The sequence below is a fragment of the Callithrix jacchus genome, chromosome 3 (assembly GCF_049354715.1).
Source record: "Callithrix jacchus isolate 240 chromosome 3, calJac240_pri, whole genome shotgun sequence".
Lineage (NCBI taxonomy): Eukaryota > Metazoa > Chordata > Mammalia > Primates > Cebidae > Callithrix > Callithrix jacchus.
Genome location: NC_133504.1, coordinates 186924744 through 186950499, shown reverse-complemented (window position 1 = coordinate 186950499; position 25756 = coordinate 186924744). Strand labels below are relative to the sequence as shown.

The 25756-nt window shown below is 50.4% G+C and overlaps 2 protein-coding genes and 1 pseudogene across 3 annotated transcripts; 1 reads left to right on the top strand and 2 right to left on the bottom strand.

Annotated features, from left to right (window-relative positions):
- The first annotated feature begins 1353 nt into the window (after nucleotides 1-1353).
- MRFAP1L1 (Morf4 family associated protein 1 like 1) lies at nucleotides 1354-3515 on the top strand. Its single transcript, XM_054253504.2, has one exon. The coding sequence runs from the start codon at nucleotides 1603-1605 to the stop codon at nucleotides 1984-1986; it is 384 nt and encodes a 127-aa protein (XP_054109479.1). The 5' UTR covers nucleotides 1354-1602; the 3' UTR covers nucleotides 1987-3515.
- Nucleotides 3516-6123: 2608 nt separating this feature from the next.
- Nucleotides 6124-7690, bottom strand: LOC100391309 (cytochrome b-c1 complex subunit 1, mitochondrial pseudogene; annotated as a pseudogene). The gene has a single exon (XR_001910773.4). The product of XR_001910773.4 is annotated as a cytochrome b-c1 complex subunit 1, mitochondrial pseudogene (transcript).
- Nucleotides 7691-16060: 8370 nt separating this feature from the next.
- On the bottom strand, nucleotides 16061-19190 carry S100P (S100 calcium binding protein P). Its single transcript, XM_002746012.6, has 2 exons — nucleotides 18999-19190; nucleotides 16061-16323 (listed from the first exon to the last, which is right to left on the bottom strand). The coding sequence occupies exons 1-2, from the start codon at nucleotides 19134-19136 to the stop codon at nucleotides 16174-16176; spliced, it is 288 nt and encodes a 95-aa protein (XP_002746058.1). The 5' UTR covers nucleotides 19137-19190; the 3' UTR covers nucleotides 16061-16173.
- Between the last annotated feature and the right edge of the window lie 6566 nt (nucleotides 19191-25756).

Below are 25756 nucleotides of genomic sequence, written 5' to 3'. Positions count from 1 at the left end.
TTGGTATTGTCAGCATTTTAAATTTGAGTCATTCTAGTGGATGGACAGTGCTTCCTCATTGCGGTTTTAATTTTCATTTCTCTGCTGAATCGTGACGTTGAGCACGTTTTCACATACATATTGGCCATTTGGATATTCTCTTTTGCTAAGTGCCAGCTTTTGTCTTTTGTCCATTAAAAAAAATTTTTTTTCTTGTTGATCTCTAGGAGTTCTCGATATATTCTGCATGAGTCCTTTGCCAGATAGAGCTATTGAAAATATCCTTTTTTTCAGTGTCCTGCTCTTTTTCTCTTAATGTTCTTTTGATGAACATCTGCTAGAACATTGGTGGTTGCAAAACTGTTTCACACACATCATCTTACAAATGCCTCTTCCCACTGACAGATATTCAGGCTGGGGCCATTGGTCTTTATGAGACTGGAAAACTGAAGCTCTCATCTATGGCACTTGTGCAAGAAGGATTCCCCCCTCTACACACACTCGTATCACTACTAGTGTGGCACTGGGTGACTAAGCCTCGCAATAGACTCCTCTATTCCACAAAGGCATCAGGTTGGTGATCAAAGCCACATTTACTAGGCCCCTGCTGACTTTCAGGTCCTGTGTGTGGTAGGTACATAAGGGTGAGCAAGACCAGAACCCATCCCCAAACAGCCTCCAGTCTGGCAGAGGCACTGAGGTACTAGAGAAGAATTCCTGTCTCTAAAGCATCCCCTAAGGCCCTGCTTGACGCCAGGCTGATAGGAAGGGCGGAGGACAGAACTGAAACAGAAGTGGCCCTTTACCTTGAAAACCTTACAGACTGCTGAAGAGCGACTAAAAACCACAGGCCAGAACCACCCAAGGCAGAGAGAGAAATCCACTCCCTACCCCCCGAGAAAAAAAGCATGAGCCAGGGGTGGGGAGAACAAGGGACCTGCTCCGTTCTGGAACAGTGAGCACACTGTGGACACACATTGCTTTGGGCTCAAATCATGACTCTGGCCTGGTTTTTACCTCTCTTATAGGTTCGTTGTGAGCGCTAAGTGAATTTCATATAAATTATTCCAAGCTTGTGCATGTTTAGAGAGTAAGCGCTGTGAACGCCAGCCCGTCTTATTCAAATATAGGGATGGGGAGGGTCGCTTTTACTTAAAAAAAATAATAAAAGTAAAAGCCCTCTAAAGAGAGCTTTCCGAGGAAGACGCGAACAAACCTGCCGCCACCGACCTAATTTTTAGAGAAGAGAGCCGAGCGGAGCGCCGGGAAACAGGTGGCGAATGGGCCGCGCGCGCCCGCTACCTGGTCTTGCCACAGGCGTGACCGTAAAGGGGCCCGGCCCTGTCGTGAAAGGGCCGCAAACAGGCGGAGGGCGAGTTGACGGCTGCGTCTCCATTTTGTTGGTCGCTGCGCTGTGTCCGTCCACGGTGATTCTTCCGATAGAGTTCCGAAGCGAAAGGCTTACAATTAAAAGGAAGAAAAAATTTAAAGATAATTCGGGAGTACTATGGACAAAGCGTGTGGATCGCCTAGACTCCAGCAGTAACTCCTGATCTGCAGTCCCCAGGGGGGTCCAGTAAGGATAACGTCACTACTGCGGTCTTAAAGAAGCGGCAGGAGGAGATGCGGCCTCTGGACATCGACGAGGTGGAAGCGCCAGAGGAGGTGGAGGTGCTGGAGCCCGAGGAGGATTTCGAGCAGTTCCTGCTCCCGGTCATCAACGAGATGCGCGAGGACATCGCGTCTCTTATACGCGAGCACGGGCGGGCGTACCTGCGGACCAGGAGCAAGCTGTGGGAGATGGACAATATGCTCATCCAGATCAAGACGCAGGTGGAGGCCTCGGAGGAGAGCGCCCTCAACCAGGCGCAGCACCCGAGTGGCGAAGCCGACGAGAGAGTGTCGGAGTTGTGCGAGAAGGCCGAGGAGAAGGCCAAGGAGATCGCGAAGATGGCAGAGATGCTGGTCGAGCTCGTCTGGCGAATAGAGAGAAGTGAGTCTTCTTGAAGGAGGACATCGGTGGTAAGGTCTGAACCTGGCGGGAGCTCGGATGGAACTCAGTAGTCGCCCTAAGCATGGTGTGAAACCGCGCCCTGTCAAAAGTTATATCCTAGGCCTGCACTCCCCGCCCCCCCCCATTTTTATTGCATCAAAAATTGAGCATTGGGAACGAAGTTGGGGTCAAGAGGAAAGAATGCGTGCTGGTTTTGTTAGGTGTTAGTGTACCGTTTTTGTATGGCCTCTCCCTCCCACACTGATAGAGGAAAATAAAAGTAACTTGGGGTTTGTGAAACATGAAAGTCAATTCTAATAGGGCGGTCCCCAGAAGTAGACCTGACTAGGCACCAAGGGAGTTTGGGGAAAGCCAAAGAAAACCTAGGCCGTAGAGCAAAATGGAACGCAGGGCGAGAACGCAGGCAAAGAGAAAGAGTAAAGCCAGAGGACATTACCTGAAATTTCCAGATTGTTCTATGAGGCAGGTATGTCAGAAGACCCTGTCTCAAAGCAGTGGCATTCTTCTGGTTGGTTAACATTTATTTTTAACATCAGGATATGGAACTTTTCATGGTCAATTTCTCCCAATTGTGCTTTAGGTTCACAGCTGAGGACTATAGTCAGCTGGTAAGGATGAACTGACACATTGAGGAAACCGAAACCGCTTGTCATCTCTGTTTTGTTTTTGTATGTTTTTTACCCCCATGTAACAGTCTCCCTTATGGTCAGTGATTGATAAGCTCGGTATGGGTTTACATCTTCAAATGTATTTGGTTCTGGAAGGATAACTTTTGTGGGAGAAATACTGTTGTAAGAGAAACGGGGCTTCATCAAAAGTTGTTTTCGCCGTTACTTTTATTCTTGTTACTTGCTTTTGAAATGTTGGGCATGACCTTGTATTTTGCTGTTACCTTTGTGACCTGATTGTTTTTTGGAACACATCAAGACCTGGGATCAGAATCTTCCGACTTTAGAGGGGCCTGCCTTGCACTACTTGGTTGAGCCTCGTGAAGAATGTATTAATGAGGCAGCTTTGCATAAAGCTGGGAAGACCGAGAAGACAGCTGGAGATGGAAGTGGTTTTGTATATATTTTGGAACTTTCGTTCCTCTGTGAGATGAAAGAGGAGAGCTATGTTTTGTGGCACATTGTCTGATGTATCTTGTGTAATCTGTCAGGTGAGTTGATTTAGACAGCATAGCTGACCTTATGTGACAAGGCAGTGAGTATGGACTGTTGTAATACCCTCACACATCACAGGGGCTTCAGAGAATGGCACTGAAGAGACAGTCTACAAAGAGCCTTGAGAGACTGGAGAAAGGAAAAGACATTATCAGGGCCTGGAAAGTCTCTTCCAGTTCATCAGGGTAGTAGACCTGTCAGATTGGAGGTCAAAGTCAAACATATAAAAAGTGTTAATTTGCCTTGAAAAACAAAGACCTCAAAAGCCTTTTTTAAGAAATAAATTTTTCGTTCACATGACCAAAACCCCTCCTGTGTGTGTTAACAAAAGAATCATAAATAAATTTTTTTGAAATGGATGTTCTTCATTGTCATCAAATGGGGTTGAACTGCTTCTAGTTAAAGGCTCTTGGTAAGCCTTTAACTGAGGGAGAATTATTTCTGGAACATGCTATGGAGATGAGCTGACAGAAACCCAGTTCTGGAGAGAAAAACTTTCGGCCATCCTCTGGGTCCAGCCCCTACCTTTCAGCAGCAGACATGTGTTTAGTCACCCAGTGGGAATGTGACGTGCTTCATATCCTGCACGTAAAGGTAAGAGATGAATGGGGCGAAGGTGTGGGACAGAAACGGAATATAAGGAACTGCAGACAGAGTGCGTGGGTGTCTTGTGGGAGCCCTGAGGAGGGAGTCACCTCTGCATAGGGGAGTGTGCAAACTCAGAGCAGGTGACTTACCTGGGCCTGAAAAGTAGAAATGAGTGAAGGCATATGAGGCACAGGGATCAAAGTGAGCAGAAGCCTTTCAAGTTATAGCACTGGGGAGATGGCCGGTGAGCTGGAAGTTAAGGAGTGTGGATGGGTTGTGGGAGACAGAGTGAAGTCGGCAGACAGGGCTAAGAACCTTTGTTAAGGACTTAATTCATCTTCATAAGTCTGCACTTCAGTGACATTTCTTCACCCTGGAATGTTTTCTCACAGAGTGCTAATGTATACTCAGAGCCATAGCGTAGGCATGGTGCAATTTCAAGAATTACTAAATCTAATTCATAAAATAGATACATGTTTTGGATTAATGTGTAAAATAGACATTTTAAAAATCAAGTACCTGAGCACAGAAAAGTCACAGAAGCTGTTTTCAGCTTTGTTGTGATATCTAAGATCCTCGCTCATGTGCCTGCCAGTCTGGGTTCTTCAGTGAAAACAAGGACAGCCGGGGAAACATAACTTCTGATAATCGGGGAATGGCCGTCACATCCATAGTTTAGAAAGATTACTCAAGGTGGGCTAGAAGATAGGGGATGGTGCACAGGTGGAGCTGGGAAGTGAGGGCCTGAACTGGGGCAGAATGGAAGGACTTTTCTGGAGCCAAGCCTTGGTGTCTTTCTGTATCAGTCAACTAGACTAAACTGCTCTTAACAGTTCACGCCAAAGCCTGAGTGGTTTGCAACACGCAGTAATTTTTTTCTTATTCATGTTGATGTCAATACATTGTGGCTGGGTTGTTCCATATTTTCTTAATTCCAGCAGCTTCTCTTTGGGATATTGTGGATCTTGATTGAGAAAGCTGTTATTTACAGTTACCTGATGGATTTAAAAACATGCTTTGGGGTGAAAAAGCTGAGTTCTATACATACACACTCATAGACACACACATACTATATATGTGCTATATATATATACATAGTAGACCTGTCAGATTGGAGGTCAATAAAAAGTGTTAATTTGCCTTGAAAAACAAAGACCTCAAAAGCCTTTTTTAAGAAATAAATTATTCGTTCACATGACCAAAACCCTTCCTGTGTGTGTTAACAAAAGAGTCATAAATAAATTTTTTTGAAATGGATGTTCTTCATTGTCATCAAATGGGGTTGAACTGCTTCTAGTTAAAGGCTCTTGGTAAGCGTTTAACTGAGGGAGAATTATACATACACGTGTGCACATATACTATGCATATGTATGTTTTTCCCCTCAGATTAACTGACCAGAGATTATATTCATCCATAGGGTTGCATTTCATCTCTTCAGTACCCTAGGGACTTTTTTTTTTCTAAGCTGCCTCTGAGTTTAGACCCTGGAGAGTGTTCTGAACCATTTTTGAGCCTTGCCTCTTAGGCAGAGCATTGTAGTGATGGGCTAATTGTCTTAACCCATGCTGTGAACCTAGAGACTTTTGTCTGTATTTCCTGTTTAACTTACACATTTCCCCTTAATTGAATGATGTATCAGTGGAATTGTAGCAACTTCGAAGTCATCTAGAAAATTTGGATTGGTGGCTGGGTGCGGTGGCTCACGCCTATAATCCCAGCACTTTGGGAGGCCGAAGTGGGTGGATCACGAGGTCAAGAGATCGAGACCATCCTGGTCAACGAGGTGAAACCCCGTCTCTACTAAAAATACAAAAATTAGCTGGGCATGGTGGCACGTGCCTGTAGTCCCAGCTACTCGGGGGGCTGAGGCAGGAGAATTGCTTGAACCCAGAAGGCAGAGGTTGCGGTGAGCTAAGATCGTGCCTGCACTCCAGTCTGGGTAACAAGAGTGAAACTCTGTCTCAAAAAAAAAAAAAAAAAATTGGATTGGTTTCTGTTAGTAGCTTTGAAAGTCATTGGTCTGTCATGTGTGCGCCAGTCGTGCCCAAACTCCCCTTGCTCTAAAATCTGAAATTCTATACCTTCTTGCAAAAGACTGGGCAAATTCTTTAAGCTTTACTTGCATCAGCTGGCTGGTGATGGCTGAGTTTTCAATAATGTTTTGTTTGATTACTTCATCCCAGAGTTTTGTTTTTTTCTGAAAATATTTTGAATGTCCAATATCCATATGGCTCACTATGCCACTTTTCTGGTTTCTGCTCAGACATTACAATACCAGAGAGGTCTTCCCATGCCACTCTTCAAAATAGCACTGCCATCCCCGATTACTCTGTCTTCTTTTTCTTTTCACTACCTGTTGTGTGATTATTTTCTGTGTATTTATTTATTTTTTATTTTTTCTCAGCAGAGGACTTTATTGGTGGCCACCTGTGGCACAGGTTGGAGGAGCCAGAGTGCTATTTGTGGTGGGGGGGACCACGAGCCCCAGCCCTGCCCTCTTGTTTACACAGGCTTCCTGCCTAGAAGTGCAGCCAGAACATGCCGCTACGGATCCGGCTGTAGCCTGTGAGCGGCTCGATGGGGCCATATCCAGCCACTGCTGGGCACTGGTCATAGAAGTACTTGGAGCAGATCTCACGCACCACACTGGCATCTACCTCCGCAATCCGGCTTTCCCATTCAGCCAGGGGAATGCGGCGGCCGTAGGTCAGGAGGCTGCGTCTGCTGTCCTCACACACAGCAGTAGTGCCGTCTAGCTGAGATACCAGGGCATTTCTGAGGATGTTTTTGCCCCGAGCCACTGCGCTGTCCATGGTACTGGTACGCAGGTGCGTCCACTGGCCTCGCAGCACATCGATCATGTCACCGATTTTCATTCAGTCACAGATAAAGTGTGCACCCAGCAAGCCTGTCTCTGCATAGCGGAGGTTGAAGGTCTGGAAACTGGCACAGCTTGTTGGCCGCGACGATTGAAGCCAGTGGCTGGACAGGTGCGCGCCACCACCATAAGTGCAGTCATAGTGGCTGATACTGGCATTGGCCACTTGCAAGGCCACACTGTCTGGGCTGGCTCAGCTAGGACCCTCTACTGCAGTGGCCATGTGGGCTAAAGGTAGAGCATCATCATGCTGGCGGATCTCACTGTCAGTGAAGCGGCATGGAGTAAAAGCAGGTACAGCATCCTCCGGCTGCTGCCAAGAGATGTCACCCAGGTGCTTCTGGGCAAGGTCTAACAGCTGCTGGTGCTCCACTCCTCCCGCCGCTGCCAGTACCATTTGAGGGGCCCTGTAATACCTGCTGGGGTACTCAGTCAAGTCTGCACGAGACAGCCTCCTGACACTCTCACTGGTCCCCTCCACAGCCTGGGCTGGAGACGTGCCCTGGAATGCTGTGGCATGTAGGTAGTCAAAGACCACGTCTCGCATGGAGGCATCATTCTCCTGCATCTCCTGCAGGATCACATCACGTTCCTTCTCGATCTCTGAGTCTGCCAGACTACAGGTCTGCACAGTGTCACCCAGGATCTCCCAGCTTTTGGCAGATCCTTGGACAGCGCCTGGATGTAGCAAGCTGTGTGCTCTGGGTGCTGCAGGCATTAAGATGCGCCCCTGTGCTCTCCACCTCCTTCTCCAGGGCACTGCCAGGCCGATTCTTTGTTCCCTTGAAAGCCAGATGCTCCACAAAGTAGCCTGCCCCATTGTTCTTCTCAGTCTCAAAACGGCTGCCAACATCAATCCACACTCCCACTGTGCAAGTGGGCTGGGAGGACTGCTCCGAGGCCACACGCAGGCCATTGTCCAGTTTGCTAACCTGCGTCTCCTGCACAAACTGGAGCGCCTGAGCGAAGGTTGCCGTACTCCGCAAGGCTGGGGTCCGCAGCAGCACTTGTGCCCCGGTGCTAGCGGCCCGGCAGACTACGGACGCCGCCATTTTCCAGCTCTAGTCGGCCCCAAACTCTGTGTATTTGTTTTTCTTTCCACTACTTGATGTATGTGTTTCTCTGACTTCTCTCTGTAGAATGTCTGTGCCCTTGAGGGCATAGACTTTATTCACTGCTGAAATCCTAGCACTTAGACCGGTGCCTGGCTGACACCTGGTTGGCACCTAATACTCATTGAACGAATAAGTGCCAATGAAGTATGTGAATTAACTTAATTGTGTCTGCTACCAATGCAGATAACTCAGGTGAATTTTCTGAGCCAGAACCTTCAGTGTCATTCTTGACACGCCCTCCTCAGCAATCCCCTCGTCATCCCTTCTAGCACTAGCATATTGGTTCTGCCCGGAATCACCTACCTTCCTTCCTGCTTCCTGCTGTCAGCCGTGTGACAGCCGTGTCCAGTAGTGTGACAGCCTACTAGCTGGCCTCCCAGCTTTCAGGGTTTTTTTTTTTGAGACAGTGTCTCACTCTCGCCCAGGCTGAAGTGCAGTGGTACGATCTTGGCTCACTGCAACCTCCGCCTCCTGGGTTCAAGTGATTCTGCTGCCTCAGCTTCCCGAGTAGCTGAGACTACAGGTGCGTGCCACTACACCCGACTAGTTTTTTATTTTTAGTAGAGATGGGGTTTGAATGTGTTGGCCAGGCTGGTCTTGAGCTCTAGACCTCAGGTGATCCGACTGCCTCAGCCTCCCAAAGTGCTGGGATTACAGGTGTGAGCCACCATGCCCAGCCCCAGCTTTCACTTTTATTCCAATCATCGGCCTTCACAAATCAGCTAGAGTGAATTAGGTTATGTCAATTCCCTGCTTGAAACTCGTAAAAAAATTTGTTTTTCTACAGATGTTTTAATTTTTTCATTAATATTAACTCAGCTCCTACTATATACCAGGCACTGTTCCAGGTGCTGAGAGGTACAGCACTGAGCAGACCGTCCAAAAGTTCTGCCCTCTGAGGTTCATCCTACCGGTGGAGAAACACAATGAGCAAGCTAAATCAAGTAAGTGCTAAGAATATTCCTGAATTCAGCATAGGTAGTACAATATATTCAAGAATTTCTGCCATCTCCAGAGCTGTCTCATCCTAGTTTTCCTCAGTCACCCTAAATTTAAATGCCCTCCCTGGTCCTCTCCCACATTTTCATCTTCAGAATGTTCCAGCTTTCCTGCCCACTGACTTGTCCTCCACCTCTTTGCAAACTTCCTCTAATACTTTCCTCCACCAAGGTCTGGCTGTCTCTGAACCCCAGTCTCCACAGCCTCCATGGGCAACTCCCTCAAACACTATCCACTTTCTGGGTGAAGCCACAAAGGATGTGGATACTGAGGTACACTCAGGGCTGCAGTTTGCTAGGCAGTTGCAATTTCTTTAAACTGGGCCCGTGTCATGCTTGTATTCAGTCAGTTCTCATGATACGCAGTAGTTATATAAAGTCGCCATAAACACCGAATTAGCAAATACTACTATACTTCACTACCCGTAAGGGAAACAGAGGATTAGGTTCCCACCAGCCCCTGGCTGCATTTTTCATCAGCTGATCAATACGTAACCTTAACCTTGTGTTTCTGTTTAAAGACACCTGAATTAACATATATTATTGATTCGCTAATTTTGAATTCAAAGCCAGCAGCACTGTAACTCACGCCTCAGTAAAGCTTGTCTAACATGTGTTTTCTCTGAGGCACATCACAGCCACCTTATGCTTAGGCACATTAGACAGTGCTTCAGCATGAGACTTGAGAGTCATTTTAAACAGCAAAATAACCAACAAAAAGTACCAAAATTAGAAAAATGTGGCACTGAGTAGACCGTAAAAAGGACACTTGTTTACAGCATGAGATCTGAAACAAGAAGGCAGAGTCACCTTGTTTCCCCTGACCTGGGAGTGTGGATGTCAGATGACTCAAATTTTGTGCTGCCCTGCACATGTCTACAAATGACTAGGAAAGTGCCAAGAGTATTGATTTTGGGGTTACAGAAGAATTTTAGGAAGTGGATGAATTTGCAAATACAAAGTTACAAATAATGAAGATTGACAGTATACATACACACAGAATGATGTAGGTGTCCTGGTTGGGGAGTGGGAAGCCATGGTGCCCAGATCAGGGCTTGGAGCTCAGGAAGGGTAGAGAAGGCATCCCCATGGTGGGAAGGAGGGGCTCAGAGCCTGGTGCGGGGGTCAGAGTCCTCTGAGCAGGGTGAAGAGGGTATCCACATGTGTATGGTTTTTCTTTTTTTGGCAGTGGATGGTCTCCAGTGTGGACAGACCAAATTTTAGCAGTGTGAGCAGGACATCCATGTGGGGGTGGGTTTAGGGGAAGGGAAATCTAGCCTGGGAAATCAGAGCCCAGGTAGGGTGAGGAGGGAGTTCCCGAGGGGGTATTCTGGGGTGCAAGAGCTCAGGTGGGATGGAGAGAGTGTGCACACATGTGGAGAGCTGGTGCAGCTTGAGCAAGGGGAGATGGGCATCTTTAGAGGCCAGTCCTTCATGTGACTCAGCCTGAGAGGCAAGGAGGGTGTCTGTGTCGGGGGTTCAGAACCTGAGCAGGGAAAAGATTTCTGCAGGAGACCAGGTACCAGTAGAGGGGGAGAAATGTAAAAAGAAAACTAGAATGGGCCCTGTGGTATTGTGTTGAAAATGGAAGTCTCTGTGTGAACTTGCGGTTGCACACACACACACACACACACACACACACATATTTTTTTTTTTTTTGAGACAGAGTCTTGCTCTTGTCACCCAAGGTGGAGTGTAGTGCCATGATCTTGGCTCACTGCAACCTCTGCCTCCCAGGTTCAAGGGATTCTCCTGTCTCAGCCTCCTGAGTAGCTGGGACTACAGGCATGCACCACTGCGCCCAGCTTATTTTTGTATTTTTGGTAGAGACAGGGTTTCACCATTTGGCCAGGATGGTCTTGCTTTCTTGACCTTGTGATTCACCTACCTCAGCCTCCCAAAGTGCTGGGATTACAGGCGTGAGCGTCCGTGCCCAGCTACACTCTTTAGATATCTATAAGATATAGAACTGTATGTGTAGCTATCTAAAGTTACGTATATACTTACAAATATTCCCTACTTTCCATTAAGAGAGGCTGGGAGCAGTGACACTTCAATAACATTGAGCACACCTAGCTTCTAGATCTTGGCTTCTAAATAGCATTTTCCACTAAAAGAAACTAGGGCTGCTTGGAGAAATGGCCAGTTCCAGAGCTAGGGCCAGCAAAGCGCAAGATGCGTCCAGAACATCTTGCAATGACAGAAGGCAAGGATGTGTTCAGAGAATGCTGGGAACATGTCAGAGGGTGATAGAAGCCAGCTGAAATGGGCTCCCATTGGTCAGATCAGTGACAATTTGAGCATTAGAACAAATAATGCTAGTAATAGGTACAACCCACTGAATAATATGGGAAACCAGGAGTTCACAAATATGAATATATGAATAAATCAAATGCTTGATGAGGAACAGAATATATACATAGTTCCAAAATTCTTCTCTAAAAATATTTATTAGAAAGTGGCCAGGCATGGTGGCTCAGCCTGTAGCACTTTGGGAGGCCGAGGCAGATAGATCACTTAAGGTCAGGAGTTTGAGACCAGCCTGGCCAACATAGTGAAACCCCGTCTCTACTAAGAATACAAAAATTAGCCGGGTGTGGTGGCGAGTGCCTGTAATCTCAGCTACTCAGGAGGCTGAGGCAGGAGAATTGCTTGAACCTGGGAAGTGGAGGTTGCAGTGAGCCAAGATTACACCATTGCACTCCAGCCTGAGCGACAGAGTGAGACTCCATCTCAAAAAAAAAAGAAGTATTATTAAAACGTGAACAAAATAACTCTGCAGTGGAGAAGGCTTTGATTTGACCGGTGGGAGCCCATTCAAGCTGACTGCTGTGTCTTTGACATGTTCCAGTTATTCTCTGAACACACCCTGGCTTTGTGTCACAGCCAGATGGATGTTCTGGATACATCTTGTACTTTCCTTGTCCCAGTTCTGGTATTGGCTATTTCTTCAAGCACCATCTTAAGTGATCAAAGCAAACATGACCAGCAATGGAACAAATGACAATTTCGCGACACCTGATGCGACACAGAGAGTAGAACACGGCGTCACTTCCAAGAGAGTTCTTGCCAAAGATACGTGAGCTGGGCCGAATCATGGGAAAACACCAGACAAATGTAAACTGAAGGAAATTCTACACAGTGGAAGCCTGTGATCTTCAGAAGTGCTAAGGTCATAAACGCCTGGGAAAGACTGAGGAATTGTACCTGATTAAAGAAGACCAAGGAGATTTGTCAACTAAATGCAAAAAATGATGCTTTTTTTTTTGTTTGCGATAAAAGTCTTCTTTTTGTTTAATAAAAGACATTATTAGAACAACTGGCGTGGCGGTGCTGTAATCCCAGCTACTTGGCAGTCTGAGGCAGGAGAATCGCTTGAACCAGGGAGGCGAGGTTGCAGTGAGCCAAGATCGTGCCACTGCTCTCTAGCCTGGGTGACAGATCGAGACTCGGTCTCAAAACACTAATAATAAAAAAACAAATAAATAAAAATTCTGGCGGCAACCCAACTGTCCGTCAACAGATGAATTAGCAATTAGCAAGTTTGGTGTATACACATACTGGACTGCCACTCAGCCTTACGAAGGAAGGGATTCTGACACATGCCACAGCACTGATCAACGTCAATGTCATGATGCTGACTGAAATAAGCCTGTCACAAAAGGACTAATCCTGTGGGATTGCAGTCATATGACGTTCCTAGAATCAAATTCATAGAAAGTAGAATAGTCGGGGCCAGTGGCCAGAGGAGGAGATGGAGAGAGGGAGTGTTTAATGGGGATAGAGTTTTGGTTCTGCAAGATGGCAAGGGTTCAGGAGAACGGCTGCACAGCAGTGTAAGTGTACTTAACACTGCTCAACTGTGCACTTGGAAATGGTTAGGATGGTAAATTTTATGTTGATGCCGCAATAAAAATTATCCTTTGATCCAGTAATCTGGGGTAAAAAGTGAAATTTGATTTTGAGAAATTATCTGAGCTTAAGACAAAGCTTTGGCCGGGCATAGTGGCTTACACCTGTAATCCCAACACTTTTGAGGCTAAGGCAAGAGTGTTACTTGAAGCCAGGAGTTTGAGACCAACCTGGGAAACACAGTAAGACCCCACCTTACAACAAAATCCCAAAAGACAAAGCTTTATACATGAAAATGTTGCAGCATACTTTCTAAAAACAAAAATAGGAACACACATTCTACAAAAATATGAAGAACAATATCTTTTTTTTTTTTTGAGATGAAGTCTCACTCTGTCGCCCAGGCTAGAGTGCAATAGCATGCTCTCAGCTCACCGCAACCTCTACCTCCTGGGTTCAAGCGATTCTCCTGCCTCAGCCTTCCAAGTATCTGGGATTACAGGTGTGTGCCACCACACCTGGCTAATTTTTGTATTTTTAAGTAGAGACGGGGTTTTACCATGTTGGTCAGGCTGGTCTCGAACCTCTGACCTCATGATCCGCCTCCCAAAGTGGTAGGATTACAGGCATAGCCACTGCACCTGGCTGAAGAACGGTATCTTTAACAATGAGCAAATGATGGTGGCCTCATTCCAATAAATTGCTTGCAACCATTAAAAAGTACTGTTCAGGGGCTGGGTGCATTGATTGACACCTGTAATCCCAGCACTTTGGGAAGCTCGAGGTGAGAGGATCGGTTGAGCTCAGGAACACCAGATCGGCCTGGGCTACAGAGTGAAATCCCTGTCTTTGCAAAAAAAATTTTTTTTAAATTAGCTGGGTGTGGTGACGCACCCCTGTAGTCCCAGCTACTCAGGAGACTGAGGTGGGAGGATCACTTGAGCCTGGGAGATCAAGACAACAGTGAGACCCTGTCTCAAAAACAAAACAAACAAACAAAACTACTGTTTGGACCTGGCTTTTGCTTCATGTGAAGCTGTATAAACTCCAGAGAAGTGACTGTGGACTTTATCTCTAGGAACAAGAATCTGCATCCTGCTCAGAAGACCCTGACCAGAACTAGAAGATGGAGCACTGTGGTAGGCTGGTCCCTCGGAGCAGGGAATTGGATTCCAAACCAGACGTAATCTCTCATTTGGAGGAGGGCAAGAAGCTAGGACGAGATGAAAGAAAGATTGAGGAGGGATGGGCCCTGTTGTCTTCATAAGGAGAGGTCAGGAAGTACCAAGACCCGTTAGAGATAACCTGGGAAGGACACCTGGAGGAAGTGGCACACTGTTTTTCTGCTCCAGTAGTCTGGGTTCTTAGTCACAAAGCACAGAAATCCAGGCTCGGTGACTGATTTACCAAAGACTTCTCTCCTTTAAGAATCCTGGAGGATGCGGTTCGTAGCTGTTTAGCCAGAAACCTCTCATGGCGCTGCTGCAAAACCCCTAAGAGGGTTACAGGTCCATGTCTGTTTGTGTCAATTGTCTGATTCCAAGCTGGGATGAGAATAGAGTCTGGGAGAGAGAGCCCTGGTCAGGTGCCTGCACCCCAGCTATGGGAGAGGTTGGGAAGCGAGGGCTCTGCCTCCCCGCAACACTGACAAGTTGGGTGATTTGTCATTTACGGGACGGTAGCTAATTTGGAAAAACAGTCTGGGTCAGTGGCTCATGCCTGTCATATCTACAGGCATAGATTTGGGAGGCTGAGGCGGGAGGATCGTTTGAGCCCTGGAGTTCGAGACCAGCCTCGGCAACATAGCAAAACTCTGTCTCTACAAAAAATTAGCCAGCCTTGCTGGTGTGTACTTGTGGTTCCAGCTGCTTGGGAGGCTGAGACAGGAAGATCGCTTAGCCCAGGAGTTCAAGATTGCAATGAGCATGATGGCACCACTGCATTCCAGTCTGGGTGACAGGGCAAGACCCCGTCTCAAAGGAAAAAGAGAAAAAGATTTCCCTTCTGGCAGTCCACCCTCATTTCCCCCATTATTAACTTGACTTCTTCCCCATTATTAGCTTTTATTTTATTTAAATGTGTGTATCTGCTCCCATCTAACCTAACGCAACTCTCTCTAGCCAAAACATTTGCAGTCTGCAATCCCCTCCCCAAAGAGGGTTGCACCAAAACCTCATATTATCGTGCCCACCTCCAAGTTCAGGATCTTTCGGTGATAGATATTCTCCAGTGAAAATGTCTTCAAACATAGGAAGAGGCTTTTTTTTTTTGGATGGAGTTTTGCTCTTGTTGCCCAGGCTGGAGTACAATGGCGGTGATCTTGGCTCACCGCCTCCTGGGTTCAAGTGATTCTCCTGCCTCAGCCTCCTGAGTAGCTGGGATTACAGGCATGGGCCACCACGCCCAGCTACTGTTTCATGTTTTTAGTAGAGATGGGGTTTCACCATGTTGGCCAGGCTGGTCTTGAACTCCTGACCTCAGGTGATCTGCCCACCTCAGCCTCCCAAAGTGCTGGGATTACACGTGTGAGCCACTGCACCCGGCTAGGAAGAGGCTTTAAATACTGGATATTCAAAAAATAATAGGAGCCCTAAAACCAGATGCAGTTTCCTACCTATCACCCAAGACCTCACTAGAGTCACTTTGGGTGCTCCCAACATTAGGTCGTAAAACAACACGGGTGACGTGAGCAGTGGTTAACTGATGATTCTAATGCTCTCTTGGAATTCATTTTTTCTCTGTTACAGTGTTTCCTGGTCTTTGTGGCAAAAATAGTATCGTATCATTAAAAGTATGTGATTGGCTGGGTTTGGTGGCTCACACCTGTAATCCCAGCACTTTGGGAGGCCGAGGTGGGCAGATCACCTGAGATCCGGAGTTTGAGACCAGCCTGGCCAACATGATAAAACCTTGCCTCTACTGAAAATACAAAAATTAGCTGGGCGTGGTGGCACGTGCCTGTCATCCCAGGTACTCGGGAAGCTGAGGCAGAACAATCACTTGAACCCAGGAGATGGAGTTTGCAATGAGCTGAGATTGCACCATTGCACTCCAGCCTGAGTGACAAGAGTGAGGCTCTGGCTCAAAAATAAACAAACAAACAAATAAACAAATAAATAAAGTATGTTACTTGAAAAAAGCATGCTGTTTGGAGAGACAGAGGGGCCCTTCAGTGAGGGGCTGCTGACTGACTGAATCACTAAGTAGATGAATACACGGATGTGCACACCTGAGCCTCCCTCAGGTACAGGACATGGTGGCATTCACACGACCGGGGTGGGACTGTGTCTCAGTGGGCACTCAGAAGACGGCCAGCAAATGGATTCTTATCGACCGCCCTGTCTTCGTCATCTGTCTCACCACTCTAGGCAGGCATTGAGTAATGAAATGACAAATTTAATTAGTGAATTCTGTTTTGTGGGGAGAGGACACTGAGGTTTTAAGGAAGTTGCCAGTTTCTCTGAGACCAGGATCATTTCGTGAGCATTTATTAATCAGAGGGACATAAGCAGGCTCCGCTGAGTGGAGTAATTGCCAACAAACCCTTTTGGGAAGCCTCTGCCAGGAATCTGCATCTCCAGGGCATCATTTGAGTCCTGCCTTTTCAAAGTACTTGTGACAGGCAGACGTGATTGCAGCCACGAACACGATGAACTCGCTGAAGTCCACCTGGGCATCTCCGTTGGCATCCAGGTCCCTGAGCAGTTTATCCACAGCATCCTTGTCCCTTCCGCTCTAGAGGAGAGAGAGGCCCAAGGTCAGCGGTGACGGCGTCTGTGCAGGGCCTCAGCCTCCACCAAGCACCGCTGCTGGGCAGGAGGAGGGCACCAGCATCTGTGCCACCTTTGCCGTCATGCAGGCTCAGGGCCAGGGCCAGCTGTGCATACCAGACACATGGCATTCCTGCTCTTGAGCTATCTGGCATGACAGGAACTATCCTGTAATGCTTTTAGACCAAATTTGAATTGTGTTGTGCTGTGCGGGAGGGAGTTTTATTTTGAATATTTGCAGGGTTTTGTCTTTGGATTTATAACGTGCTTTACAATGATGGTTGTTCTCAGGAAATGTGTCCACTCTCTGCTCTATTTTTTGTGCACTGCTAACTCCATGGGCATCCCATCTCGTGCAGGCACTGAACTAGCTGCTTACACAAACATGAACTCCTCACAACCTCCAGGCAAGGCAGAGACATTACCCTGTTATAGATGAAGATGGTAAGGCCCAGAGGGCCCAAGGGACCTGCCCCGAGGTCACACAGGGAGACAGGGAAAGCCGGGGTTGAGCCCCACATGTGGAGCGAGCACAGAGGCCCTTTATTCCTCTCTGCTTGGGCGCCCTGGCTTGGGGTCCCAGGCTCTCAGGTCTTCTTTGAGAAGGCCAGGCCGGCAGGTCTCTCTGAGAGCCCACCCATTTGATGGCAAAGCGTCCTCACTGTGGGAACAAGTGGGACCAGGATGCGGATCTGAACAGCAGCAGCAGGGGGTGCTGACAACCCAGCTCTGGGCCAGAGAGCTGTGTGTCCAGGTGGAAAAACACAATTAAAATCGGCAGAAACAGATCGTCTGAGCAAGACACAGCTGTGTACGTGGAGACCTTCACAACAGCATGGTTTGTAATAGCAAAAGCAAGGCAGGAAGTACAGATTCAGTAGCAAACAAATAGTGGTCTGGCCACGTCGCAATACCCCGCGGCCATTTCAAGTGATGTTTGCCAAGGCTGTAGCCAGAGAGTCACCTCGTCCGACTGTGCCGGGCGCTGGGCAGGGCCTGGAGCAGATAGAGCCACAAGGCCGGCCCAGCCCTACCCGCAGGCAGACATTGTTCTCTGACTCCAGCTTTGCTGGGCTTCAGCAAAGGGCTGAGATGAGCACCAGGGCCTCCCCCAGGTAATTGTAATGTAACACACGTTTGAGGATCCCAGCTTAGACATTGCTTCTCCAAATGTGTTCCCAGGACACCTGCACCTGCCCCTCCCCACACCCCAGTGTCTTGAATCAAAGTCCTGGGTTCAGTTCTAAAACTTCGATCATTTTCAGAGCACCCTGAGCCCCGAGCCGGAGTCCCCAGCCTGGGGCTGGGGTGTTCAATGACCATCAGAGTTTGAGAAGGGATGTTGTAAGTTAAGTTCAAAAAGAAATTAAATTGCATCTAAATCCCACTCACATGGGGAAAGGCTGAAAGGGAGGGAAGCGTCTGTGATCCAGGAGGGATTTCTTCCCTCCGTACTTACCTATTTTTACATTTTCTACCACAAACAGAACTTTATTTTTAAAAGATATCTTTACAGCATTTACATTTAGAAAATGCTAGGCCAGGCATCGGGGCTCATGCCTATAATCACAGCACTTTGAGATGCAAAGGCGGACGGATTGCTTGAGCCCAGGAGTTTGAGACCAGCCTGGGCAACATGATGAGATCTTGTCTCTAGAAAAAAATACAAAAATTAACCAGGCATGGTGACATGCACCTGTAGTCCCAGCTGCTCGGGAGGCTGAGGTGGGAGGATCACCTGAGGCCAGGAGGGTCAAGTCTGCAGCACGCCGTGATCCTGCCAGTGCACTGCAGCCTGGGTGACAGAGTGATACCTCATCTCAAAAAAACATCCAGTGCTCTGAAGCGCTTTGTGTCTTTGAAGCTCTCCTTTTTGATGATCAGCATGCATGTGGGTCGGCCTCTGAGAGGGCAGATAGGCAGAGCCTGCTGGGGCCCGAAGGAGAGGGAAAGGAAGGAAGACAGTGGGGGAGTGAGAAAGAAGTAGAGGATGGAGGTCAAAGAGAAGAGGGAGAGACGGAGAGGGGAGGGCCTCTGTTTGGCCTGGTTGGAGGCTGCCCCAGGCGTCGAAGGAAGCTGGTCCCAGCCTCCCTGAGGGGCCTTCTGTGAGGCTCAGGCCAGTGGCTCCTCCCTGGCAGGGAGCCCAAGGGAGGCCCCCAGCTCTGTGCAGACAGGTGCCAGGATGGAGCCTCCTCCTGTCCTTCGTGCCGCTCCCACTAATACCAGGCAACAAGGGGCCTGGGAATGGGAACAGGGAAGGCGGGCAAGTGGGAGGTGGGGCTGGGGCGTTTATGGCCAGCAGCCTCGGAGGACTCGGCCTCGGGGACAGTCCTGGATTGCATTCCTTCCCCACCCCCACCACAGGTTTGAGTCCTACTCTCCCACCAGGGCTGTCACTAATCCACTAAGGTCAACTCCATCTTTCAAGGATGAAGCTGACCACACCCTCTCCTTGCTCAGATGCTCCAGTGTCCCCCGCCTTGATGCCAAGGTGGGTTGGTTCCTTGGCTGGGCATCAAGGGTCCTTCAGGATCTGCCCCCCTTGCCGTTGACCCCACTGCAGCTGTCTGCCCTCTGCCTGCAATGCCTTCCCCTTCCCCCCAGCCCCTCCTGAGTCCCCAGCTGCCCGCCTGGGCTTACCTGCAGGAAGCCCGGGAGCTCCTTCTCCATCAGCGCCTTGAGCTCCACCTTGGTCAGGGTCTGCGTGCTGCCCTCGCTGCTCGAATAGCGGGAAAATACGTCTATGATCATGCCCATGGCTGTCTCCAGTTCCGTCATGGTGCCGGGTTCAGACCCACCTTCCTCCCGGGGGCTGGCAGGGCTGAGAAATGTCCCCCTGGCGGCCTCTTGGTGCTTTATAAGGCGGCCTCATATTGACACAGAGGGTGGGACAGCGGGGCTGGAACATTCAGGCAGTCCTGCCCCTCTGCATGCGTGTGCTCGGTTCTGATGAAATGCATCGCTGTGTTGCCCTTTCTGGAACCTTTCCCCCAGCCATGGCCCAGGGTGTGGGCCGCCTCTGGCATTTTACAGTGCTCCCGTGTCTTGGGGCCATCAGTGAGTCACAGTGGCCCTCCCTGGGTAAGTGGGCACAGGGTGAATGTGTGTGGAGTGAGTGGTGACCCTGTGTCCCTGTGTGTTGGTATCAGAGGCTGCTGGCACTCAGCCTGCAGACGGGAGGAGATGTCTGAGTGAATTCCTGCTGGGCATGTGTGTGAACACATTTCTGCTCCCGCCGCCCTTTCTCGGAACACCCTGTGTCCTTCAGCGGTGCAGCTTCCCCCTCAGTCTCACTCGCTCCTCCCCTGTGGAGCCGAACAGAAAGCTCCCCTTCATCCTCTGGGAGCTGGCTGAAAATCAGTGGGCAGAAGGCAGATTCAGAGAAAAGCACCAGAGACGTATCTGATCGTAGCTGATGTGGCACGGCAGCCTTCAGGATGAAGACCCAGGGATCTGGGGGAAACTGTCCATGGTTACGAACATAAACACAGCATGGAAATATGATCGCACAGGAAAGTCAGGTGGACACGCACAGACCAGGAGGAGAGCCCGGCCCGGCCTGTCGGGACAGATTCCTCTGCGCCTCTGAGCAGCTTTCTTTCCTTCTAGGTGTGGCCAGGACCCTCTCTGGAATTGAGGTCTTGTGACCTGCAGTCAGATAAAGCAGCCCAGAGTGTTTCTTTGTGGTTCGTTTCTGTGCAGAAAGGGAAGGGGGTGGAGAACTGGAGTTGTAGTTCTGGGTTTTATGGCTGGGTTTGGGGACAAGGGGTTCTGATTGTGACCCATCTTGGGGAAGCCTCTCAGGGGAGGAGGGGCTGGAGAAAGTTTTGCTTCTGAGGCATCCACGTTGGGGTGCTGTTTTTGAGCCTCAGCACTTACCAAACCAGAGCAGCCACAGGGCTTAGACGCACAAAGGCTCCCGTGACCTCTCTCAGGTCTCAGGCTCGTTGGAATCCCTCCTTATCTCTATAGCAAAGGCACTCAGAGGGTCTGTGCCTCTGGGAAGCTGAGAGAGCCCTGGAGAGCATGGAGGTGGGGGCCTGTGTTCACATCCTGCCCCAGTCAAAGCAGACCCACGCTCACAGGCTCTCTCTCGGTAGTGATCTTCCAGAACGTCAGCCTCCAGCAAGTGCCTAACCTCTCCCGACACAGCCTCCACCAGCTCATGGGCTGCACTGGGAGAGCCCCCGCCGGCTGTGGCTCAACACAGATGGGAGCCACCGGTCTTACAAGAGCTGGCTTTCTCAGGACACATTGCCTCTGTCCAGGTGTCCTGAAGTGGAGGCTCAGCCTGGCCACACTGGTAACCCTTTGGGAGCAGGGACAGATCTGTTCTGCTCACGCCTGAGCTGGGCAGTTCCCTCTTGGGATAAGGTTGCACAGGACAGACCATCGTTCTACCCACTCCGCCAGAGGAGTGGGGAAGAGAAGGAGGCTCCCTGCCTCAGAGGTAGTGCTCCTCAGGTGGGGCATACACTGTGTTTTATAAATATATATATATATATTTGAAATGAAGTCTTGCTCTGTTGCCCAGGCTGGAGTGCAGTGGCATGACCTTGGCTCATTGCAACTTCTGCCTCCCAGGTTCAAGCAATTCTCCGGCCTCAGCCTTACAAGACCTCAATTCCAGAGAGGGTCCTGGCCACACCTAGGTACAGGCGTGTGCCACCGTACCAGGCTACTTTTTTTTTTTTTTTTTTAGTAGAAATGGGGTTTCACCATGTTGGCCAGGCTGGTCTCAAACTCTTGAGCTCAAGTGATCTGCCCACCTCAGCCTCCCAAAGTGCTGGGATCACAGGCATGAGCCACTGCGCCCAACCTCATGTATTTATTTTTAGAGACAGCGTCTTGCTTTGTCACCCAGGCTGGAGTGCAGTGGCTTAATCACCGCTCACTGCAGCCTCCAACTCCTGGGCTCAAGTGATCCTCCCACCTCAGCCTCTCCAGTAGCTGGGACTACAGGGACGCTCCACCACGCCCGGCCATTCACTTTAATCTGTCACCACTGTGGGAGGAAGGATCAGGACATCAGGTGGAAACTGCTTGCGCCCCCTGCCCCCCCACCAGTTCAGGTCGCTGGAGTGGCATCAAACCACCCAGGCTGCCCCTGCTGGAGTAACTCACTGGGTAACTCTGAGGACAAGCCCCCTGGAGACACTTCTCAAGCACGGGGCCGCATTTTCCAAAGAAGAGTTCTACTCAGACCTCTGAGTCAGAGGACTGGTTAAAGAAAATTATTCTGACTTTATTCAGGAATGTTGCCGTAGGGGTCGTGACTATCACCTTGGGGGAGTCGCTCTTGAGGCGGCTGGAGGGCTCTGTGTGCCCTGGGAGGAAGGCAGCAGGGCTGGCGCACACAGGTGCTCTCACACCCACGTTTCCCACCTCTGCTAAAAAAGAACGCTTTCAGAACATTTAGTTATGAACACATGCTTTTTCAGAGTGATGATTTTAAATGTGGTACAGAAGTCAAAGTGGGCTCACACTCAGAGGCCTCTGTCTCCACAAAGATCTTAGCAGAGATTACAATCCAAGCAGTTGGCTCACATTGCTAGAGGCACACACAAGAGCACCTGGGCCAGGACCTCTGGGAGCCTGACATTTGTCAGCTGCGGGTGCCGTGTCGGGGAGGGACTACTCCCCAGTCATCACTCTATTCAAAATTTAATGAAATGGCATTTATCTAGAATGCTGGTTTCTTCCCAAAAGGAAACTGTGACTTGTATCATGCAAAAAAACCTTTCTGTCCCTGACCAGTTTGGGGTCTTTTTTCTTCCCACCTCTCAGACGTGGGCGCCCTGGGGTCTTCTTTACAGCAGGGGGTCCTGGGGTGACACGAAGCATTGGCAAGCCAGGAGGGCTGGGAGCTCAGCCTCTGGGCAGATTCTGTCATTCTGTGGTGCCTGCAGCAGCGTGGGAGCTGGGAGGGTGGCTCCTGCTGCCCCCAGGATGGCCTTTAGAACAGGGCGGATTTAGGAAAGGAAAGTTATTGTGCCCTCAGCCAAAACGCCCTCAGCTTAAGCTCCCCTGCAAACATCTAACAACTAGTGTTCCCACACAGAGCGGGAGCGGAGAAAGCAGGGGTTGGCCTCCCCTGGGCTGTGTGCCTGAGGAGGGTCCTGCCTTCCCCCACGAGCTCCCAGTTGATCGCCTGGCACTGTCAGTCAGGCTGGCCCAGGCATCCGGGCACTGGACTCCTCCCATGCTTAGCGTTAAGAGGCCAGATAAGGCTGGGCACAGTGGCTCACACCTGTAATCCCAGTACTTTTGGAGGCCGAGGCAGGCAGGTCACTTGAGGTCAGGAGTTCGAGACCACTCTGGCCAACAGGCAAACCCCTGTCTCTACTAAAAGTGCAAAATTTAGCCAGGAATGGTGGCACATGACTGTAATCCCAGCTACTGGGGAGACTGAGGCAGGAGGATCGCTTGAGCCTGGGAGGTGGAGGTTGCAGTGAGCCGAGATCATATCACTGCACTCCAGCCTGGGGGACAGTGAGACTCTGTCTCAAAGAAAGAAAGAAATAAAAAGAGGCCAAATGAAGAGCGAGCTCAAACCACAAGCTTCTACATGTTAACCAGGGTACAGAGCAACTGCTGACAGGAAGGGGCCCAGCTGTCAATCCCCGGGAGGGGCAGGATGTGGCCCTGTTTTGACAAGGCCTTGCTCTCACCAGGGGGATGGGCAGGCAGGTTTCAGGTGGGGGTCAGGAGGTTTCAGGAAAACACAAGTTACACGGTGGGGCAGGTAAGGCTCAGCCTGCCCAGCCTGTCCTGAGTGTCGTGGAAACAGCTCGGGAATTGACTCGTCTGTCCTCTGGAATCTGGACCAGATGAGGCCTTCTCCAGACGTCTGTGTTCAGCGGATGCCACAAAAGGCCCCTCGAGTTTGGCCCCAGGTCTAGCACTGGCCCAAGCAGGTGGGACTGAGCCTCCCAGTCCCTTCGCTGGGCTGGGGCATGCATGATGAGTGAGGCTGGGACCCTGGTGTCGGAGTCACCAGTCACAGAGGGCGCCTTGTGTTTGGAGGAGGGTGGGGAGGGAGAGGAGACTGGGGAAGGGAGAAGCAGAGAGGCCAGGACGGGAGCGGGGCCTGTGCTGGGGGGTCGGAGGGACCCAGGCCTAGGAAGGGCACTTGGAGAGTGCAGTGGGGTGGGGTGGGAGGTGGGCTTGGAGGAGCTGGAGCCTTGGGAGGTGGGACAGTGAAGAACATGGCACAAAGAACCGCCCTCCAGGGAATGAAGAAGTTAGAACGGGCAGTGGGGGTCCAGGGTGGAGATGGGCTGGAGCGGGGAGGGCACCACCAGAGAAGGTCCCCAGGCCGGCCTCATGGGGGCTTGATCCTGTAGTTCTGGGCCTCGCAGTGCCAGCCACACATTTGAGCTCTGGGGTGATTTTAAGAACTAGTTTTTGCTGGGCAGCACCCGGGCAGAGCTGCCCCTTTCAGTGCCTCCCAGGTGATCCTGTTGTGCCAGGTCAATGGTCTGGAGGGTTCTCAGCTGCAAGATACACTGTCAGGTTTGCCCTTTTGAGGCCCACATGTCCGCTGGCGTGAGAGGTGGATGTGCACGGTGAGGCAGTGAGGGGGCTGCAGAGTGAGGAGCCCCAGCCATGTGCGATTCAGGGTCCCTGCCGCAGCCGCCTGGGGACACTGGGAGCTGGTGGAGGCCTCAGCAGGAGCAGGAAACTGAAGGAGGACGAGGAGCCTCACTCAGCACCTGACGCGACCTCCACCCTTTGCAGAAGGGAAACTGAGGCTCAGAGCGAGGAGCTTGGTCGGCAAGCCCAGGCCCCTTCACCCTGCCCGCGTTTCCTGCATTGCACAAACACTTCCCGGACCAAACCGGTTTGATCCTTGATAATGTCACAGACAAATATTTAATGAGGGAGGAGGCTGAGGGAGGTGAGGAAGTCAGTTTCTCAGGGACAGGCTGGACACAGGGGTCACGCACTGGGTAGCTGTGAGGGCAGGGTGACGTCCCACCAGAGGGACACAGCTCCCGGGGAAGGCGGCAGAGACCCTGAGACATCTTGCAGGCCTCTTTCTCCAGGCTAGAACCCAATGACTCATCTCTCAGGCTCTCTGGCAGCTGGGGGGCCCACACAACCCAGTTCTGGTCAAATGTTTCACTGAAGGCTATGGAGCCTGCCTCCTTCCTGCATGAGTCCTGGGCGTGCTCTCCCTCAGCTGCGCAGCCACGTGGAGATGGCCACTGGGTTCTTGTTTGTGACTGAGTACTCCCAACTGGTCACATTTGTGTTTTAGGGGCTGTGGAACAAATCACCACAAACTAAAGGGCCAAAGACAGCAGCACTGTGCTCCCTCCTGGTTCTGGAGCTGAGAAGGAGGAAATCCAGGCTTCGTCAGGGCTAATTCCTTCTGGGGCCGCAGAGGGGGACTCTGCTCCCTGCCGTCCCCAGCTCTGGTGGCTGCCGGCATTACTCGGCCTGTGGCCCTGCTCTCCAATCTCTGCCTCTGTTGTCACGTGGCCCCCGTGTGTCTCTGTGTCTCAGGACACAGACATGACCCTGTCTTAGTACATTCGCAATAATCTGATTTGCAAAGAAGGCTGGATTCTGAGATCCCAGGAAGGACATGAGGTTTGGGGGGCTGCTGTTCCCCTCAGTGCACCCGTGCAGAGCTTGGTGACACCGCTTAGCTGCTTCACAGTGAACAGCCTGGCACTGTAGAAAGGCATAGGTTGACTTCAGCTTGGTCCCTGGCTTTGCCCTTTATTTGTTCTGTGACACCTTGGACAAGTTCTGTGACCAGAGTGTCAGTTTCCTAGGAATTAGTGACAATGATCATTACCCTCAGAGATAGTGGGGGAGTCAAGGGTAAGTAGAGCACAGGATGAACCGCAGGGGAGGGTGAGAGGCTCCTGGCAGGTGCTGGCTACCCAGCGGCGCTCGAAGAACCTGCTGCTCTCTCCTTCCTCGCTCCTGGCTGCCTTCTCTGCTGGGTGTTCTTTGGAGAGGAGCTGTGACTGGTTCATCCTGTCCCTTGAGGAGCTGCCAGTCCAGTCAAGGACACTGAGAAGCAGCAGGCAGTGACAGTGCAGTGTGACAGTGGTGTGCTGTGGCAGCCCTATGGAGCAGCTACCCAGGCAGGGAGGTCAGGGAGGCTTCCTGGAGGAGGTGGTGCTTCAGATGAGACTTGAAGGAGCAGAAGGTGTTGGCTAGACAAAGGGGCTTGCTTGGACAAGCGGTCTTCAGACCGTGGCCCCAGAATGTCAGTGTCAGCATCCCCTGAGCTAGAACACCCTGAGGCAGGGCACCGCTATAGGGGAGGCTGGGAGAGGGGCCAGACAAGCCTGTCAGGGGATTCCAATGCACGCCCCAGGAGCCTCAGGACGTTCCCAGCAAGGGCAACAGCCTGTGCCAAGGACTGGAGCTGGGAC